The 20084-nt window shown below is 56.2% G+C and overlaps 1 protein-coding gene across 1 annotated transcript; it reads left to right on the top strand.

Moving 5' to 3' along the window:
- The first annotated feature begins 335 nt into the window (after positions 1 to 335).
- Positions 336 to 19378, top strand: ZNRF1 (zinc and ring finger 1). Its single transcript, XM_059481660.1, is given in 6 exon segments — positions 336 to 802; positions 804 to 1146; positions 18082 to 18177; positions 18801 to 18906; positions 19023 to 19113; positions 19262 to 19378. Coding segments are annotated over 5 exon segments (705 nt in total). The 5' UTR covers positions 336 to 700; the 3' UTR covers positions 19081 to 19113; positions 19262 to 19378.
- The last annotated feature ends 706 nt before the right edge of the window (positions 19379 to 20084 follow it).

The raw sequence follows: 20084 nt of genomic DNA, 5'->3' as shown, positions 1-20084 counted from the left end.
GGAGCGGCTCTGGCCGCAGAGGCCCGAGGGTGGTCGCAGCCCCGCTACAGAGCAAGATGTGTGCGTGGTGTGGGTCGCGGGTTGTGTTCCGGGGGGCAGCGCCCGCTCGTCGGTGCGGCGGCGGCTCCGCGTCCCGCGGCGGCGGCGAGCGCAGCGCCGGGCGGCGGCGGTGCAGGGGTTAAGGGCGGCGGGCCGGGGGGGCCGGGGGCGGGAGCATGCGTGTTGCCGGCCGCTATTGTCTCCGGCGCGGCGCCCAGCACCAGGCGGCGGCCGCAGCGAGGCCGTGCCCGGCGCAGCGCAGCGGAGCGGGGCGCGCCGCCCCCACCGCCCCCGCCGCCCATGGGCCGCAGCTGATCCGCGCCCGGCTCCCGGCCGCGCCCCGGGCACCAGCGAGGCGGGCGGAGCGACCCTGCCGGCGTCCAGCCCCCCCCTCCCCCGCCGCTCCCTCCCCGCTCCGCGGCCCCGGAGCCCTCGGCGGCTTCCGCCGGGGGTGACGGCGGTGGCGGCGGCGGACTCGGGGCGCCCTCGCCCCTGCGGGCCCGGCGGGGGGAGGATGCCTGGGGCGGGGATGGGTTTTCGCCCGTAGCTCCCCGCGCCCCCCCGCTTCCTTCCGCCCCCTCTCGCCTCCCAGCGGGGGCGGCGCGGCCCCGTTCCCCGCGGGGGGCTGTCGCTCGGCTCCCTCCGGCCCGGCGGTGCCCACATGGGGGGCAAGCAGAGCACGGCGACCCGTTCGCGGGGCCCCTTCCCGGGGGTGTCGACGGATGACAGCGCCGTGCCGCCGCCGGGAGGAGGGGGGGGGGCCGCCCCCCTTCGGCCATTACCGGGCGGGCGGCGGCGGCGGCGCGATGGGGCTGCGCAGCCGCTCCGTCAGCTCGGTGGCCGGCATGGGCATGGACCCGGCCGCGGCCGGTGCCGTCCCCTTCGGGCTGTACGCGGCGGCGGCACGGGCGGCGGGGGAGGCCGAGCGGGCCCCGGGCGGCGGCGGCGGCGGTCCGGGCTCCGACTCCACGTACGCCCATGGCAACGGTTTCCAGGAGACGGGAGGCGGTCACCATAGAGACGGGATGCTGTACCTGGGCGCCAGGGCCTCGCTGGCCGACGCGCTGCCCCTTCACATCGCACCGCGGTGGTTCAGCTCGCACAGCGGTGAGTGCCGGCTCCCCGGAGCCTTCCCCCGGCTTCCCCTCCCTCCCTCCGTGGGTGTTCGGGGGCGGCGGTGGGCGCGGTTCGGCCGGGAAGGGGGAGCTGACCCCCTCTTGGACCCTCGTCCCCATCCCCTCCCCGGCACAGACGGGTGGGTGCATGCTGGAGCTGGCATCTGTGTCAAGGTCAAGGGAGGGAAGGGGTTGTGAAGGGAGGAGGTTTTCTGGAAGGGAGGTGTTTTGGCTCTAGGATATGAAGCAGTGGATGTGGCACCCCCACCCCATCCCCCCTTGACCTGGGGAACAGTGGCCTTGAGGGTGCTGTAGCTCAAGACCTTGGGTTTGCAACCAGGTTGAGCACCTTGTCTCTTCTGAAGGTGTGTGAGGGCTGCCAGTCGGGTGTAGCAATTCATAGCCTTAGAAACTGGGAAAGAAGCAGAGAAAGCCTTTGAAAGCAAGGTGTGGGGATCTTTTTTTTTTTCCCCCTTTGTTTTGTCTGATAAAGGGCCAGGGAAAGGCCAGAGTGGGTTTTCTCTTTCAAGCCAGCTGGCAGGGTTGTGCTGCTTAGGAGGAAGCAGAGGAGGAACTGCCTGCCTCTCTGACAGGGCTGGGAGGCCAGCTGGGCTCTCTTACAGGAAACGTGTCAGGCTGTGGGAAGGGGCAAGGTTACCCCCTTCACCCTCCTGGCTGGACTCTTCCATGCGTCCTGGTGTCTGGAGAGGAGCTCTCCCTGCAAGCAGGGCTGTGTCACTGACCTAGTTTTGGCTGGGTACAGGGAGCGAGGTGGGAGGTCCTCCCTTCCCCTCCTGGCTGGAGGGGAAGTCATTTCAGGGATGTCTCCTTGTATTTCCTGGAATAGTCTGGGATTTCTCTCCCACCCGTCCCCCTCGCAAATGCTGTGTTCTCCTTGTGTGACGTGGTCTGGGAATTTCATAATATGCCTTGGGACAATGCCTCATTTTCAGGAAGGCCTGACACTGAAGCAGTGGATAAGAACAAAGTGCAAGAAGAGTCTCGTGGGGCCCATTTTCCTACTTCTTGGGAAAAGAAAAAAATCTTGAGGGTTTGTTTTTTTTTTGGTTTTTTTTTTTTTTTTTTTTTTTTTTGCTTTGCCCAGTCTCCCGGGGCTGCTGTTCTCTGTTCGATGGAAGCTGTGTGTCTTGCATTGCATCCCAGGTCTGATTCCTATTGATCTGGATAAGCCAGGCACTTGCCATGCTCCCTGGCAGATGGAGAGAGCTGGCATGTGGCACCAGAGTTGAGACCAAGTGCTCCTGCAAACCTTCTTGCTCTATGACCTTGCACAGACTGTGCTGCTGCTCTGGTTTCTAAACATAGAGAGAGACATGAAGGCACAGCATCCTTCCTGGTATTCCACAAGCCTCTGTGGGAATGAGGGCCAGGGGGGCTTCTGCTATGCCTGGTGCTCGAGTGAGGAGGGTCTCGTTACAGAAACACCCTGCAGCTCACAGTGGTTGGTCAGAGAGTATCAGTTACATTTTAAACTGCAATGCTGAGAGGCAAAAGCCTGCTCAGAAAAATAAACCAGCTGCAAAATGGAGTGAGCTGTTTTCCAGGCACTGGAGTGAGTTAGTGCAGTGCTGCGAAGTTAAACACGGTGTCCTTGAAAGATTGCAGCGTGAGCTGTGGGAAGTGCTGCAAGAACTGGGTTTCTCTGGTGCCTCTTTTGGGGCCCTCTGAGAGCATTTGAGCTGAGCTGAGGCGTGCACGGGCAGCAGCAAGAGCTGTTCACTCTGTACCAAAGCCTCTCCCGGTGGTGCTTCTTCGTTCCTAATTAATAGCAAAAGGAGTGGAGTATGCTTAAAAACCCTTTTGTAACTTGTCAGAGCTCATTTAACTTTTGCACTCTTCTTCTCTTAGTGTAAGAAGTTAATGAAGGATTTGGAGACTGCAGGGAAGGGGGGAAGTAAGCCACCGCAAGATTGCTGAAATTCCTGTTAATCTCCCGTTGCAGCTGGTTAACCTCCAGCAGGGCAGTCAGGAGCTACTTGTGTCTTCCCCCCTGCCTCCCCATCGACCTGCTCCTCTCGTGGTGCTGAGCCACTCCATTAGCCACTGGAAAGTGCTGAAGCAGCAGTGCTCTGGTAAATGGAGAGGAGCTTTGACATTGCTGCGCGTGACTGTCCCTGCTCCCTTGGAGGATGGCTCGAGGGTGGGGATGAGGGGACCCGCCGACGTGCCAAACCCACTCAGCATGAGGCATGGGATCCCTGAGATCTGCCTGAGCTGCTGTGCTACTGAGGAGAGGAGCCCCCACACCCTGTGGATAACAGGGCTGGAGAGTGGATTCTTGCCCTGCCTGCCCCTGTCTGGAGACCTGGATGGTGCTGTTCTCTTGCATTCACATTTTTCAGGGAGCACTTGGGTTTGGGGGATGAGCTGGGAGCTCAAAGTGCAAGCTGAGCTCTGTGGGGTCCTCAGTGGGACAGGGAGGAGCTCTGACTCGAGGGCAGTGATAAGGTGCTGTTGTTGCAGCAGCGTGCCTGTGATAACGGGAGCACACGGATAGTCTTGGCGCCTCGCTGCTTCCTACGTCTGCCATGCAGAGTTTCTGTGCTGCTTCATGGCTCATCAGGCCCCTCAGCAGGGACCCTGAGGAGTGAGCTGGGGCAGGCTGAGCTCTCTTCCCTGCTTGGTGTCCCTCCTTCCCCTCTCTGCAGCTGAAGGCCTGCAGAAGAGCTAGGTGTGCCTGGGGAGGAAGAGAGGAGGATTGTGCTGAGGATTGTACAGAGGGAGGTTGCAAAGTGGTCCCCAAAGCCAGTGAATGCTGCAGCATCACTGTAAGGTGCTGTGCATGGGGCTGGCCAGTGAGAAGAGCCCACTGCTGATTCCCTCTGGGCTCCACTGTGGCTGCTGGGATGCCTGAGTTGGAGGAGCAGTGAGATGCTGATGGCCTCTGGCCTGTCCCAGGATGAGGGCAGGAGAGCTGCTGCTCTTGTGAACAGTGAAGCCTGCATATATCTTCCAAATGGGGTGGGCAAGGAGCTCTGACATTATGGTGGAGCTTGTCCCTTCCTTTGAGTGGACAGCACCTGTGTGGGTGAGTCCTGATTCCTGATGGGGATTTTCCCAAGGCATGCCTGCCTTACACAAGCAATGTAACTGTTCTAGCACCACCCAAAACTGCTCTGGGATTTCCCTGTCTGCCCAGGGTTTCTGAGATCTACTTCTTGACCTCCATGAGTGGAAAAGACACGTCTTGCACAACTTTGGAATTTGCCTATAGCACTTGACCCTGCCTCTGTAGGTTTATGACTATTTAGGAGTTCTCAGTAAAGCCAAGGATAGTGAGAAGAAGGGAGAAAAGGGAGATGTGTGGTTTAGTGCTGCATGTCTCCAGCTTTGTGTGGTTCTCTCAGTGTCTCTCATGTTATTCATCAGAGGATCTAAAGGAGTTTGCAGAGGCTGTAAGTAGCTTAAAGTTTATCTGGAAATCCCACTCATCACCCAAAGCCCTTGAGTGAAGCTCTAATAAATCCATATCTCCTTGTCTGCTGGCTAGCCCAAGGAAACGCCTCGCTTATCCTCCTGTGCAGTACCACCAGCAGTGTCACAGTCTTGCTGTGCACTGACAAAGCAACCTGTTTGTCCTGGATGTTGGTAGCACCAGTGTCAGGAGGCTTTCTGTGCCAAAGGAGCTACTGTGTTCTCTCAGCAGCACTTTCCTGGAGCATGAGGCCCCAGCCTGAGGAAGATGGGAGGGATTTTAGTGCAGAGATGGCAGCCAGGGTGCTGGGCTGAGTCCTTCTCCAGGCACAGTTTGAGAGCAAAAAAGGCTGGAAGTGCTCTTCAGTCTGGCTCCAGAGTAACAGGGTGGGAAATAGGGCTTGTTTGTTGGAGGGTGAGCTCAAGGTGTGTGTGCACTCCTGTGTGGGGCTGCTCCAGTCTCTGCAAGCTGGGAACAGGCCTGTCTGTGGTGAACCCTTGCTGTGCTCCCACAGCTTTGAGTCCTGAGCCTTTTCTCACTGGTGCCTGGCAATCCTTGCTCTTCAGAAAGTCCTGCTATTGAAGTCTCCACCAGAATGAGAAGGCTGAATTGTAGCTTGCTGCTCAGCTGCTCTCAGCCCTGACTGTCCTGCCACCAGTGTCACCAGTGTGTTCTGGGAGCTAACATGGGCCCACTGTGTCCCATGGTGTGTCAGGCACAGCACTGCCAGCTGCTCAAGGGAGGTGCTTGTCCTGCTCTGCACTGCTGTGGCCTCGCCTCAGGTCTGGTGTGCAGATTTAGGTACCACAATACAAGGATATAAAGCTGTGAGAGGGCATCCAGAGGTGGGACATGAAGATGGTGAAGGGTCTAAAGGGGAAGCCATATGAGGAGCAGCTGAGGTCACCTGGCTTGTTCTGCCTGGAGAAGAGACGGAGGGCAGAGCTCATGGTGGGCTGCAGCTTCCACAGGAGGGACACTGGAGGGTCAGCACCCATCTCTGCTCTCTGTGACCACTGGCAGGATCCAAGGGAGCATCATGGAGCTCTGCTAAGGGAGGTTTACACAGGATGTTAGGAAAAGGTTTTTCCCCGAAGTGTGGTTGGGCAATGGGAGATTCCCTAGCGAAGTGATTGTAGCACCAAATCTGACAGAGCTCAGAAAGTATTTGGACAAGGCTCTCAGGCACATGGTGTGATTCTTGGGGTTGTGCTGTTCAGGGCCAGGAGCTGGACTTGATGATCCTTGTGGTTCCCTTCCAACTGAATCTATGTTTCAACATGCAGACATCATATGTGCCTCCCTCCCCGTTTTCAGGAGCTGGGCCAGGGGAAGGGCACCCCAAGGTCTGCACGAACTTGCCATTCTGAATCTATTTTTGCTAGTGGAAATTTCCAAAGATTACTGTTCTTAAAACATCTTTTTGTGGGTTTGGTGCTCGTTACTGTCTGACAGCCAGGTCAAGCACCTGCATCACTGCCAGACCTGTGGATCATTTGGGTAGTGGGTGCAGAAACAGTCCTGGTGACTCCCCACAGTGGTGGTGTTCAGCTCTTGGGCTCTCCAGGTCTGGAGAGGATGTGTTTGTGCTTCTGCCTTCTCTGAGCCAGCTGGGCACCATCCACCTGAGACAGGGGGAAGAGGCAGAAGCTGCCTTGGAAGATCACAGTGCTGAACACCTGAAGATGGGAGGCTCAGAGGCACTTTAGTGCACACCCAGGCTGGAGCTGAAGTTGGAGTGCGTCAATGCTGGCGTGGTGCGTGCGGGGCCGGCGGTGGCAGCAGTTATCTTCAGGCTCCAGTGAGAGCAAGCTCAGGCTGTCTCTGCTCTGCCTTTGCCTCCCCAGTGCCCTCTGAAATCCCAGCTGCTTCCCTCAGGAGCGAGGCACCAATTCCTGTGCACATTAACTGTGCTCTCTGCTCTATAGACCTGTGCATAAATCAGCACAGGGTAGCTGGGTGCCCTCTCCCTCTTGCACTCATGTATCTTGTAGAGATGCTGAGGATGATGCTCTCGTGCTCCTGGGCTGACCCACTTCCCAGCCAGGATTGTCTTCCCAGCCTGTGACGTAAGTTTATCCCATGCTGGTTTGTTTTGCTGAGATGTTTGTTCCGGTGACTGGAATAACCATAAAGGCTTCTCTTATTTATTAATGTGCTATTAAGGCTTCTCTCTCCTCTCTCTCCCATTCACTGGCCGGAGGATCAATCAGATACAGACATCTTTGGTGGAGGAGCAGTATCAGGCTGGCACCTGGCCAAGGCAGACGCACAGAGTCATGGGAAAATGCTGCTAAATGCTGAAAATTAATTTCAAGAGAAGCGCAGGGAGGGAGAAAAGCCCACTTTGGAGGAGGAGAAAAAAAGAAGCTTTTTTTCTTTCCCCCTCCGATGTAATATCTCATGTGACAGATCAGACAGGCAGCAAAGGGCTCTCCAGATAAATTCCCTTTGCAGGGACCAGTCTTGTGGTGCCCCAAGCAGATGGTGGGCAACCACGAGATGCATTTTGTGGCATCTGCCCCTGGTACACCAAAACCCCAGATGTGCTGAGTACTTGGTTTTGAGTAAATGTGACCTGGCTTTCTCCTGGTTCCCTTGAAAACTGAAATCACAAGGGCTTGGGAGTGATGTACATGAGCAGCCAAGTAAAGCAGCAGGCCCTGATGCAGAGCGCTTTGCCCACCTGCTTTGGCCTCGCTGTACATCAGGGTACAACAAGCCTCCCCCTGTAGGGACACCAATTTTTTAATTTCAGATAGAGCAAGACTGGTTAAAGCTGCCCTTAAATGTCCTCTCTGCACCAGTTCCACCAGGCAGGTTTCAAATGGGGGTGAACCCACTGGGGGCTTGAGTCCCCCCAGGGGTGCTCCTGCTGTCCCTTGCAGGTGCTGTGTGCCTGAATGCTTTTGCTGAGTGCTTTGTGATGGGAGGCTGCTGGAGGTGCAGCTTCAGGAAGCTCTGCTGCCTGGGGCCTCTTCTCATGCTGCTGCACAGCGTTTCCGTGGGCAGAGCCCGCTGCTGGCAGGTTTCCTGCCCTGCTGGGCTGCAGCCAGGGGAGGGCAGTGCCTGTGCTGGGGGACAGGCTCTGCTTCTCCCTTGTCATGGTTTAACTTTCCAGCCCGCTGCAGGTCCCTAGAATCTGGGATCTGAGGAAGGTGTAAGGAAAGGCCAGAGAAGCAGCAGGCAGATCTTCATGGCTGATTTCTGTGCTGCTGGCAGGGGTTGGATACATTGGTGCTGCCCGCTGAGGTCCCTGTGCCTCCAGGTTTGTGCCATGTGCCACCAGCTGAACCCAAGCAGATGCATCACTCAGACCCAGTGTGGGTCTGTGGGCAGCTGAGGGTGTTCATCCAGGGTGTGTTTTGCCACTGGGGATGGACCTCACCATTACAGAGGCTGTGCTGCACCTCTGAGGTGAAGCTGACCCTTCTCTCCCCTCCTTCCCTATAGGCCAGAGCTGGCCAGCATCAGCACCAGGCTGACCCTGCTGGTGTCATGGGCTCAATGAGTTTGGGAAATTTGTGACTCCCTGTGCTCGTGCACACTCATGTAGCTGTGGGGTTGCCATCAGTGGCATGAAATTAGACTGTGAGCCTTGGAACAGTCTTGTGGTGTTTTGTAGAGAAGCAGAGAGATGCTGTAGAAATATTTTCCTTTTTGCTAGTTTCAGCAACCCTAGCAAAAATTTCCCAGGGTTGTATATTCCCTGTTAGCACCCTTGGTTAATTGAGTTTATGTCAAGTTATGGCCACAGATCCAGAGAGACTGTCACCTGCCAGGCACAGGAGAGGGGCTGGGACAGATCCTGGTGAGGGAAGCACAGCAGTGCAGATGAAGAATGGAACTGAAAGCTGCTCAGAGCAGTTTCCGGGCCCAAGCAGGCAGGACAGCGTGACAACAGTGGGTATTTTTAGAGGCCAGCTGCCTGCAACACAAGAGGGGGAAAGCAGCAGTCAGGCAGGAGAACTCAGTGATGCTGACCCTGTCCCATGTCCCTGCCCAGCATTTTATGTCCTTCCAGGATGAGGCCACTGGCATTTCCATGTCCTCTGTGTCTTTTTGCCTGTTGCTCCCTTGAAAGCTGCCTTGCCTTCTTTTTTCTCCCCCTGGCTTTCACCATGGCTCTGAGTTTCTCTGATCACAGCTCAGTGATTTGAGAGTGGTGCCAGGGGCTCTGCTCTTCACATCCTGGATGGTTGCATTACAGCTTGGGGTGGTGAGCATTTGAGGGATTGTTTTTTGGAGAAGCCTATGTCACCAGTGAGGGGAAAAGCTGCAATTTCTCCTGCAGCTGGGGTAATTGCAGTAATTCATTTGGGAGCTCTTCCTACAAGGTGATGGAGCTGCACTTCATCAGAAGTGCTGCAGGGGAATTAGATCCACCTTTCAATCCATGCATCCAAGGCCTGGACATGTGTAGCCAGGGAAAAGGAGGTGAGGTTGGCTCTAGGCAGATGCCCAAGTTATTGTCTGCAGGGAGGTCAAGTCACTCTGGGCTGAGATGAGTTTTGGAGCCAAACCTCTGGTAAGCTGGTGCTGAGCAGGACAGGCTGAGGCTGAGCACCCTGCCTTGGCTGCCTTGGCATTTCAGCTCATCCCCAGTCAGATCTTGCTGCTTTGAAACTAATGTCCATTTGCTTATTTATTGTGCCTGATTTCACAGCCCTTGAAGTCTGCTATTTGCCTGGATCTTACCCTTCTGAGGGTTTTTTAGATTCCTTTGATTTCTTTTTCCTCCCTGTAGACAGGTACAAAGCAGGTGGCACCCTGCACCCAGTCCTGGGTGAACGTTTCATAGGAAGATGCTGCTTCACAAGGCCCTGCCTGGCTCTGGAAGTGGAGTTACACTCTGCTCCTCTGGCTGTTGCCTTTTGTGATGGGGAAGAGAGAGCTTCATACTCCACAGCTGTCTGGGATTTTTGTCACCTGCAGCCCCACTGTCTCCTTCTGCAGAAGGAGCCCTTTTCATGTTGGAGGTTGGCACATGATGAAGCAAAAGGACAGATAAGGTGGGGCACCTGGGCCGGGTTATTCTTGCCTGTGGCACAGTGTGGAGCCCCTCCTGCCCCCTCCAGCAGGATCCAGCGTGGGCAGACCCTGCCACTCTCTGAGGGGCCCATTCCTCTGAGATGCTGTGCTTTGTGTTTGGAGGGCTGCAGAAAGCTGGCTCTGTCTGCCAGCCTCCTCCATGCTCCAAAGGCAGCTGGGAAGCTCTGGAGAGGTGTATCCCCATCCTCAACATAGATTTCCTTCCCAAATCCCTGGCCTTTGGCTGTCAAAGCAGTGCTCATGCTGCCTGTCTGGGTGCTGTGGAGAATCCCTCCCCTTCTGCACCGAGTACAACAGACAAGGGTGATCACCCTCAGCTTTGCAGCTGCTCTTTTCCCCTTGCTGCTGTCCTGGTAGCCTGGGGCATTCACTGAGTGTCCCTCAGCAATCACAGCCTCTCCTGGGGAGCAGGGAGATGCTCTGTGCCATGCAGCCCTTCCTCCATGTGAGGGGCAGGTGAGGTCAGGGCTTCCTCTGCAGCATGCTCCTCACTAAGATTTTTTTTTTCCAGTAGTGGAAAAATTTCAATTTTTTTTTGTCTTTCTGCAGAAATAACCACTGTGAACAGTCCACAAGTGTTCCATAGCCATGCACTCTTGTGGGTGGGTGCAGCTCTGTGTGTCTTTTATGCTCTGATTGCTGCCCACTACATAAAAATTGCCCTTTCTCCACCCCAAAAAAGCAATGTGTCATTCTTTTCATGCACCCCAAGGGTTGGGGATGTTGCACTGATGGACAGCAGTTGCCTCAGTGATCCTGCCACCATGGCCCAGGCACAAAGACACCCTCCATGGTGCTCCTTATGCAGTGCTGCTGTGGAATGCCTGGGGAGGAGGTGTCCCAGGAGCTGTTTGGGATCACCCCTGGCAGGAAGGGTATGTGGGTGCCATCAGTGCTTGGCCATAGTCCCAGCATCACAAAGCCAGGGCATGTCATCATGTGCCTCTGGAGTGTCCCATCATCCTCCCACGAGATCATCTGAAGATGAGGCATGATGAACCTCGGCAGCATCAGAGCACAAGTACAAGTTTTGTACTTCGGGAAAACCCAGGGGTCAGGAAGCAAATCACCCTGTGGAGTCAGATCCAGCTGGGTTTGGGAGTGGCTCAGGTCAGCCTTTGGTGTTTCAACCTTTCCAAAAGCGGGAATTCCGCTGGCAGCTCCTCAGTGCTGGAGCCTGGCGGTGGGGACTCCGTGGGTGCCTCCCCAGCGGATGTCTTAGTCAGAAATGACTCACCCCACAGTCCCCACGTGACACTGCCTTGCTGCTCCCTCCCAGCCCTGCCAAGCCAAAGTGCCACATTCTGCCCCTTCCTGCTCTGGTTTCCAAATTGCTGCATCCCAGTGTGCTGCCAGAGAGCTCCTTCATTTCAGCACCTGGGACCCCTCACACCCTGCTGGCTCTGTGCATCTTGCCAATGATTGCTGCCCTCAGCAGGGCCTTGGCTGGGCCTCCTCCTTCCTATGGTGGGAGGAAAAAAGCAGGCACTCAGGCAAACCCTTTGGAGATTCCCTGGTGTGCCTGCAGGATCCTTGTCCGCTCTGGGCAGTGGATTTGAGCACCCTTGAGAGGCATGGAGGCAGCACCAGAGCATCCCTGCAGTTCTCCTGAGCCATGCCATGGCCCCAGACCTGTTTTGTGACTAGCAGGAGCCCTGGGTAGGTTGTAATTTGGTAAATGTGAGCCCTGCAGCCCGACAGCAGGAGTTGGAGGTTTTAATGCCTTTGCTGGGCTATCACCCAGGACCCCTCTGCTTGACTTTGCTCTTCTCTGGCGTGCTAAAATTAGGTTTGGGCTACACATACTTATGAAACCTGTTCCCAGCAGCTGGGGGGGTGTTTCTGCAGTAAACTAGGACTTGCCAGAAGACAGGGTGACCCTGAGAAGTTGCCTTTTTCATCCAGACTGGGGGAACTGATCCTGCGGTATAGCCTGAGCTATATGAGGGAGATGATCTCTGTCTTTAGCTTAGGTACTTCTGCTCAAAAATTGCCATTGCAACCATGAAAGGGTCACCATTCAAACAATGTCAGGCAAGGAGGGTACTTGGTGTCTGGACATCCAGTGACCATATAACCAGGCCTCTTTGTTTTGTAAGGCTTTGGTGTGCCCATCTGCTGAGAATCAATAGCTTTGGGTGCTCTGGAGCAAATATTCCTGTGGGGTTCCCTCTCCTGTGTCTCCTGCTCCTTTGCAACTCTCCAGCTTTCCTCAGCCCCAGAATTGCAATCTGTTCTCCTTCTTCCCATCCTCCCCCACCACCTCCATAAGAACCCAACTGGCTAAAAAAGAAATAGCTTTGCCTCCTGGCTTGCTGCAAGCTAGCACTGGGTTTCTGTGATGTGTCACCCAGCCCCTCTGCTCTGTGTCCTGCATCTCCCTGACCCCAGTGATTTCCCTACATCCCACCTGAAGCGCTAATGCCATGTCCTTGCTGCTACATCTCTGTGGCTTGAGTCAGGTGGGAGTGAACAGAGGTGTCTCCAAAGCACAATGCCTGGAGCATTAGGATTGTGCTGCCCTTGGCCAGCCTGGTGTTCCATGGCACATCCCTGCCACCCTTGGCTGGTGTGTGGCTGACCTGACAGCAGACAGCTGCCACATGTGGCCTTTGCCAGGGGCTACTGCACACCAGGAACAGCTTTTCTTAGACCTTGGAAAACCTGGCCTTGCACTGAAGTAGCTTCTTTTTGGGGTGCTGCTTTCATATTACAAACATTTCTTTTCTGCCTTCCCAGCAAGCTGAGCTGACTCAATCAGCAGGGAAGTGGTGGGGTGGGATGGGGATGGAGCAAGACCATCCCTCTGCCAAGGCAGCAGAAATGGTTGAGTTTCTTTCCAAGCACTGCCATCCAGAGATGTGCCATCCAAATGGTTGAGTTTCTTTCCAAGCCACATCCCCTGCTTGGCTGATCATCTGGAGCTGGTTCACTGGCATCCCCAGCCCTGCCTCCTTCCACCCCCAGGAAGGTGTGATATCTTATTTCCACCCTGGGCCCATCTTTTGTGCTCTCCAGCCTCTCTGCAGCCTTGAATGAGGAGGAAGGACGCTCCCTTTTCAAAGCTGGCAAATGAGGCAGCTTAAGTGCTTTACTCCTTCCTGCCTACGTGTCCCTGCTCGTGTCAGCCCTTGTGCTGCACAATAGCCCAGCATGGTAGAGCTCACCCAGTGCCTTGAGTCCTGCTGGGGCAGCAGGGCTGCCTTGGACCTTGGCTCCTGCCTCTGCCCCTGCAGCTGATGCCAATTCCTTCTGCAGGGGAGGTGGATCCTGGCTGGTTCTGCAGAGTGCCCTGACCTGCAGGCACTTGGTGCTGCCTCCTGCATGGCTGAGGCTGGCAGAGCATCACTTCCATGGTGCTTCCGCTCATCAGGGGACACTCATGGAGTGCTCAGCTGCCAGTCCCTGCTGTGCCCCAGTGCTGGGGAGGTGCTCTGTGCATCCCTGTGCCATCTCCAATGTGCTGCTCTGTGACCATCACTTTAAAAAAATGAGGCCGCTTTAAACCCAAAGGGATTTGGGTTTGGCTCTTCAGATTTCCTTCACTTGGCTAACATAGAGGATAACTCCTCCCTGATCCTTTCTTCCCTCCTGTGGCTGTGCTGGAGTCCTCAAGGGGTAAAGGAAGGGGAGGACTTGGAACCCCTTTGCCTCACCCAACCCCACATGCTTTGGACTGAAAGTCCTTCAGTCTTTCCCTCCTCCTCAGTCATTAGTCTAAGTTTTTCCAAGATGAATCCATGTATTCCAGCTTCCACATGCTGCTGGTTCAGCTGGCAGTGTTAGGGAAGCCTGGTGGAAGGTGGGATGCTCATGGGTTACTCAGCAAGGAGGAGGCACCAGGACTCCATGCTTGGGCCAAATATTCCCTGGTTGTATCTCATGTTTGGATGCACCCTCACCTGGTCTAAGCCAGCTCCCTTGGCTGAGAGCCCAGGATGCTCTCTGGAGACATGGAGATGGGCTGTGCAGCTGAGGTTTCCAAATCTTGCACGATCATCAGGCAGCCTGGAGCTTACCCAAGCTCCCTGGCTCTCCAGGTGTCCTGTGGGGTGCTGGGCACCAGGGAAGGGATCCCTCCTGGGTCAGGCACATTTTGGGGAGTTTGTGTTGCTGCCTCCACTCCCAGGGCTCCTGGTTTATCCCATGGCAGTAGTGGGAGACTGGGCAACCAGGATCCAGTTGGTGAATGCTGTGTGGGCTGTTGTGCCTGGGCTGCTGCTTCCTCCTGCCTTCAGGGCACATCATCCCCACTGGTGTTCTCCTCCCACTGCTGGAGGTGCTGTGCAGTGGAAAAGCTGCTGCTCTCCATGTCAGCCACCTTCCAGTGACAGAGCCACGGTGTCCTCCTGCCAGGGCTGCTCCTGATGGCACCACCGCCTTTAAGCAATCTGCCTGGAGGCACAGCCAGCAGGAGGAGGGTTTGGCAGGTGAAGGCAGACATGGCACATGCCTCTCCCTGGATCTGGGACAGGCTGGCAGCTCCTGTGGACGTGGTCTCACTCCCCCAAAGGAAGCAGCCACTTCTAATCTCAGGACACAGTGTGGTTCACCCTGTTGTACTGCTCAGTAGGCAGGAGTGAAATTCCTATCCCAGCTCTAGAATCAGCTCTGTTTGGGATACTTAGAAATTAGTTGGAAAGGTGTCTGGATCCTGCCACCATCACTAAAATCCTTGCAGTTCTGTGACTCTGCTTTTGGCACTGTGAGGGTTAACCACATTTTCAGCATTCATAGCACGGGGTGGAGATTTTCAGAGGTTCCCAGCTCTGCTGTGCCCAACTCTCTAAAATTAACCATGTAACCTTCCTAAAAATACTCAGAGGGTAGCAGCCTCTGGAGAGCACCAGCGCCACTTGCTCCTGGTTTCTAGACCAGGCCATTGGAGAGATTAGATCACCTGCCAGCCTGTCTCACAGCCCTGCAAAGCCCTTGGCTTTCTCAAAGTCTCCTGCAAGGTACAGGAGGCCAGGTCTCGACCTGAACCTGCCTTTCCAAGCCAGCCCCCTTCCTGCAGCACCCTCCTCTTCTTCACTTGCTGTTGTTGGGAGCTGCTACCTGCCCACACATTTCTGCATGAGGTGACAGTGCCAGCTTCAGGTTTAATGTGCCGTGGGCAGGAGCATCACCAGCTGCACCAGATGCCTTGGGAGGGGGGGGAAGTGTCCATGGCCTTTCCCTGGAGCAACCCCCGGGCCTCCCCATGGGTGTGGGAGGCCCAGGCAAGGAGGAATAGCTGGGCCCTTCCTCTCTTTTTTTTTTAAGGCATGTGGGAGGAGGACATAAAGGGCTTGAGGAGGAGGAAGGGAGCTGAATTTTCCATGAGCAGCTGTCAAAATGTAATCTCCTGCGTTGCTCCGGCTGGCAGCTTAGGCAGGATAAATTAATGGGGATTTCGGGGAATGTGGAAAATACCATGGCCTGGAGGGGGCTGGCCATGTGGAGAGCAGCTTTTTCATCCTCGGGACAGGCTCCTGCCTGAGCTGTGAAGGGATGTTCCAAGGCACCGGGCTTGGTGCCTGCTGCTGCCTGGTGCTGGCTGTTCCTGGCCTCACTGCTTCTCTGCCTGTCACCTTCACCCAAAGGTGACCTGGAGGAGGGGTGGGGAGTTCACCTCTGCCTCCCCTTTCCCTCTGGTGGTGGGCTCCTGTGCCTGCCATGGAGGGAAACACGAGCAGTTGCTTTTGCAATGTCAAGTATTTGTGCCGACAGCTGGGGTGCAGGGCAGCCCCCCGCCCTGGGGGCCTTTCCACACCAGCTCCTCTCTCCTGCTCAAACTTGGGAATTTATGAACTGCATATTCATCTTTCCTTTTTTCCCCCCCTCCATCTTATGAAATTCAGAGCCAGAAAAGTGTGTGTGTGCTTCTGCACTTGGCTCAGCCCCCAGACCTGTCTGGCTGGAGGATGCCACATACGTGCTGTGGCTTGAGCCTGGGCCCCTCTGTCTGCCCGATGTCCCCACGTCCTTGCCACAGGGCTGTGGCAGTGTCAGGAGTCCTAGTGCCCCAGCCAGCTGCCCAGGGAGCGGTGAGGAGCATGAGGAGTGTTCATGCCAGCTATTTATAACCGTGCTAAACCTATCCCAGCTAGCAAATAGGCCTGGAGATACAGCAGCAGCCGCTCACTGAGCCTGCAGAGGACCCTGCTCGTTGCCTGTCCCTGCTGCTTTGCTAGCAGCCATGCCCTGGCAGCCACAGCCCAGGCAGTTTCATCTGGGGCCTTTTCCCTTTACATTGGTTGCACGTCTCATAGGATCCCTTCGGGTGCTGCCGGAGCTGGCAGATCTGGGACAGCTGATTAAAATAACACATTGGCACAGAAAAGGGGGGACCAGAGGAAACGAGGTCTGCCCACACACGGCTCAGGGAACAGTACTGAACCTCTACAAACGCCGTGCCCTGACACAGAGGTTGCAGACAAAATGCCTTTTCCAAAGGGAGCCCTTCGCAGCCGTTCCAGGGAGGTGCTGCTGGAAGCAGTGCCCAGAGCTCCCGGCAGGACCGGTGCCGGTGGCGCTGGCAGCCCCTCCGTGCCAGGCTGGAGCAGTTCAGGCGGGGACAGGGCCGGACCAGGCGGGCTGCCAGGGGAGAGGGGCACCGGGAGGGTGTCTGGCAAGGGGAGGCCGGCTGGGTCTCGCAGCAGGCAGCCTGGGAGGCCATCTGAGCTACCCACGCTATAAATACACTGGGCGGGTAAACACTTGGGAGGAGGAAAAAACCAACGACTTCAGCTAATGGGCACGGCTGCCACAAGGTATAAATCGGTCAGGAGTAAAATTAGGCTGGAGAGGAGGAGGCAGATCGGTGCTGCTGCCCACGAGGCCCTGGCTGCAGCACTGCCCTATCGCCTGGGGCTTGGTGCAGTTGGGGCTGGACTCAGAGCAGGCACCCTGTGGCTCAGCCAGGCTGGGCAGGGATCTGTTCCCAGGGTGGCAGTGCTGCAGCCAGCAGGACACCCCACTGGAGGACTGCTGGGCTTGAGGCTTCTTCTTTTAGCAGGTCCTTTTAGAGCCAATCCCATACCATCCATAGTGCTCATCCTTGCTGCACCCTCCTGAGAAATAACAGCACTCTGGAGGGGCAGGATCCAAGGACCTGGGAAGTGAACTGTATTTATCACTGCTGCTAATGAGCACTGGAGTGTTGAGAAGTTACAGAGGCTGTTTGCACAGCAGAGGTCTGAGCTGCCTCTCCTTAAAGCCACCCTGTACTTTGTCTCTTACAAGAAGCAAAAAAAAAAAAAAATGCCCTGTCCACATCCACATGGTGGCAAAGAAGAACCTGATTCATCCTTAGATAATTTGTATACATTCTTTTTCTTTTCATTCCTGAGCAGCCTTTGCATATATATGAAGAAAGCTCTTAAGCAGCACTGCAGTCAAACCTGATCTGCTTTTAGAAGGCAGATCCTTAAATTACCCTCTCCCTCTCTGCAGGCAGGGAATTGCTGGATATTCTGGTGCAAACCCGTGGTGGTGGCACGCGCGTGTTCGGCTCGAGCTGCGCTGCTCTGCTGGGCAGTGACAAACCTCGTGGCCCTGAGCAGGCTGCAGTGGAAGGGCAGGGGATCCCAGAGGGGTGACCTACAGGGCTGCTTGGGGTTCTGCTCCTTGTGAGTTTGGGGCTTGCAAACTGCATTTGGACAGCCTCACTCAGTGGGGCTGGGGGTGATGCCATGGTGGTCTGCATGGCTCGAGCAGGTGTGACACCGGTGTGACACCCTGCACCACCCCAAGCAAGGTCACAGAGCAGATCTGGGCATCCCATCCAGCTTCATCCAAGAGCCCAAATCACCAGGCAGGGCCAAGGTCAAGCTGGCTCATCAGCCTGCAGTGTCCCCCTGCTTCTGGGGAGGCAGGCTGGCATCAGAGGGGTGAGCACCCACTTCACTTCTGTGAAAAGCTGTACAAAGCAGCCATTTGTCTTTGAGGTTCCAATCTGCCAGTCCTGTGCTGCATGCAGCCTTAGAAAAAACTCCTTCCTTGCAGCTTTTCTGGCTCAGCCATGCGGTGCTGAGCTCTGGCAGCAGGGACAGCGCTGTCCAGGCACAGGGACGTGCCCATGCACTGCCAGTGGCTCGGTGCTGCGTGCCCCAGGCTGCTGCTCGCCCTTTAAGGCCTGGCAGCAGCTGATGGCCACGTGTGCAGTGCCTTGGCATGCTGTCCGTGCCCTCTGTGCGGCGGGCACAGGGACGGCCAGCGCACCGGCTCGGCGGCTGTCCCTGTTCGGTGGCTGTCCCCACACTGGCGGCTGCTGGTGGCTGGCGCAGGATGAGCGGGTGCCCAGCGGGTGCTGTGTGGGGTGAGGGTCACCATGCAGGCAGCAGGTGAGGGGCTGCCTGCTGCCGTGCCCCCCATGGCCCCAGGGATTCCCCGGGATGCAGGGTGGATGACTCCTGCTGCCCTCGCTAAGGGCTCGTCTCTCTGCTCTCCTTCCAGGTTTCAAGTGCCCCATTTGCTCCAAATCTGTGGCTTCTGACGAAATGGAAATGCACTTTATCATGTGTCTGAGCAAACCTCGCCTCTCCTACAACGGTAAGGGCCAGGCTGTGTGGGGGATACGGCGTCCTGCCACCCTGGGAGGCTCCGGGTGGCTGAAGAGCCCTTTGCTGCGGGCAGGCGGCTTGGCTGGGCTTCCCAAGGGGGCTGTGCTCTGGCAGGATGGTGCTGCTCCACTCTGCTCCCCTGTCATGGCTCAAGCCTTGCTCCTTTTGCTTTCAGGCTCCTTTGTAACAGCCCCCTACCCCGAGGGGGCCCCCTCCCCTCCCCGTGGTGCCAGATGGAGCCCTGCTGGCATGTGTCCTCCTGGGCTGTCCCCCAAAGGGTCACTGCCTTCCTCCCCTCCTTGCTGGCCTTGAGCACTGGGCTGCAAGCTCCAGCTCCGGCATCTCCCACCTCTCTCCTGACACTAGTGTGGGAGTGGTGCTCACCCCCCACTGGCTGGTGATTTTTGGAAGCCAGGATAAGGGTTGTGTTCACTCCAGATGCCCCAGACCCATGCCCTCCACAGGAGCCTCCTGCCAGTGTTTCCCAGCACTGTTGCCATTCCACCCCATCCCCGCTGCCCCCGCGGCAGTGACCCTGGGCTCTGCTCCATCCCAGGGAGGGGAGTGCTCTGGTGGTCCCTGTCTCACTGCTGCCCTGTCCTCCCCTCCCAGATGACGTGCTGACCAAGGACGCCGGCGAGTGCGTGATCTGCCTGGAGGAGCTGCTGCAGGGGGACACGATAGCCAGGCTGCCCTGCCTCTGCATTTATCACAAAAGGTACCATGAGGGGACAGCCAAGAGGGTGGCGAGGGGACAGCCAAGAGGGTGGCAAGGGGACAGGCAGGCACACCTGAGGCTCAGCAGCATGCTGGTAACACGCTCTCCTCTTGCAGCTGTATAGACTCATGGTTTGAAGTGAACAGATCTTGCCCAGAGCATCCTTCTGATTGACCCGCCGAGCGTGCTTGCTGACTTCTCTCTAAGGTGAGCCTGTGGTGGGCTGCTCAGAAGGGACATTCCCATGGTGGCTTTAAATTCAGGGCTGGAAGTGGAGGACAGGGTGGGACAGGGTGGGACATGACAGCCAGGGCTCCTGCTTCTCACCCGGGACGGTCTCTCTCTGCCTTTGCAGGGCACCTTGCTATACCTGCTGTACCTCCTCTCCCCATCCCCCCTGCCCCGCCTGGAGTTTTGGGCTGACTTTAAATTCCTCGAGAAGACAAAAATAAAACCCAGAAACTTGAATCCACTTGGGACAACGGCGCAGTTTTTATTTTATTTTATTCTTTTTATTTGTTCTGTTGTTTTTCTGCTTTTTGTTTTTTTTGTTTTTTTGGTTTTTTTTTTTTTTTTGTTTTTTTGTTTTTTTTTTGTTTTTTTTATTTTAATTTAAAAGACTTAAAACAAAAAGAAACATCCAGGAGACGACAGTGTGAGAAAAGGGGAGCAACCTGCTCTCCCCTCCACAGCCGCTGGTCACCAGGAGAGCTCTGCCTGCCAGGGAGGCCCCGGGGACGCCCTCGGCCGAAACCCTGCCATGATGTTTGGCTTTTGTCCCCGAACCGAACGGGGAAAGCTGCCGGGGGACAGCCGGCCAAACGGAGCACGCGGCATTTCTCACCGGCAACCCCCCACCTCCCACCCGGACTCGCCCGGGGGCTCTGCTCGGTTTTTTTTGCACTGACTAAACGGGAAATTCCTCCTCTCTCCTATCTCCCTTTTGGAGATCTCCACCCCGGGCCCCGGCAGCGTTGAGATGGGGACTCTGCCCCACGCCGGGAGCGGGGACACTGCTCCCCCCTGCTGAGTCGCAGGGGTCCGTCTTTGAAGTGTTTACAATGAGAAAAAAAAAGGAAAAAAAGGATAAAAAAAAAAAGAAGAAAAAAAGAGAAAACAGACAAAAAAAAAAACAAACAACAAACCACAACTGAAGCTTCGTGTTGACTGGCGTGTTC

Source organism: Ammospiza nelsoni, chromosome 13, assembly GCF_027579445.1.
Source record: "Ammospiza nelsoni isolate bAmmNel1 chromosome 13, bAmmNel1.pri, whole genome shotgun sequence".
Taxonomy (NCBI): domain Eukaryota; kingdom Metazoa; phylum Chordata; class Aves; order Passeriformes; family Passerellidae; genus Ammospiza; species Ammospiza nelsoni.
Note: the sequence above shows the minus strand (reverse complement) of the source record. Positions and strands in the feature narration are given on the sequence as shown.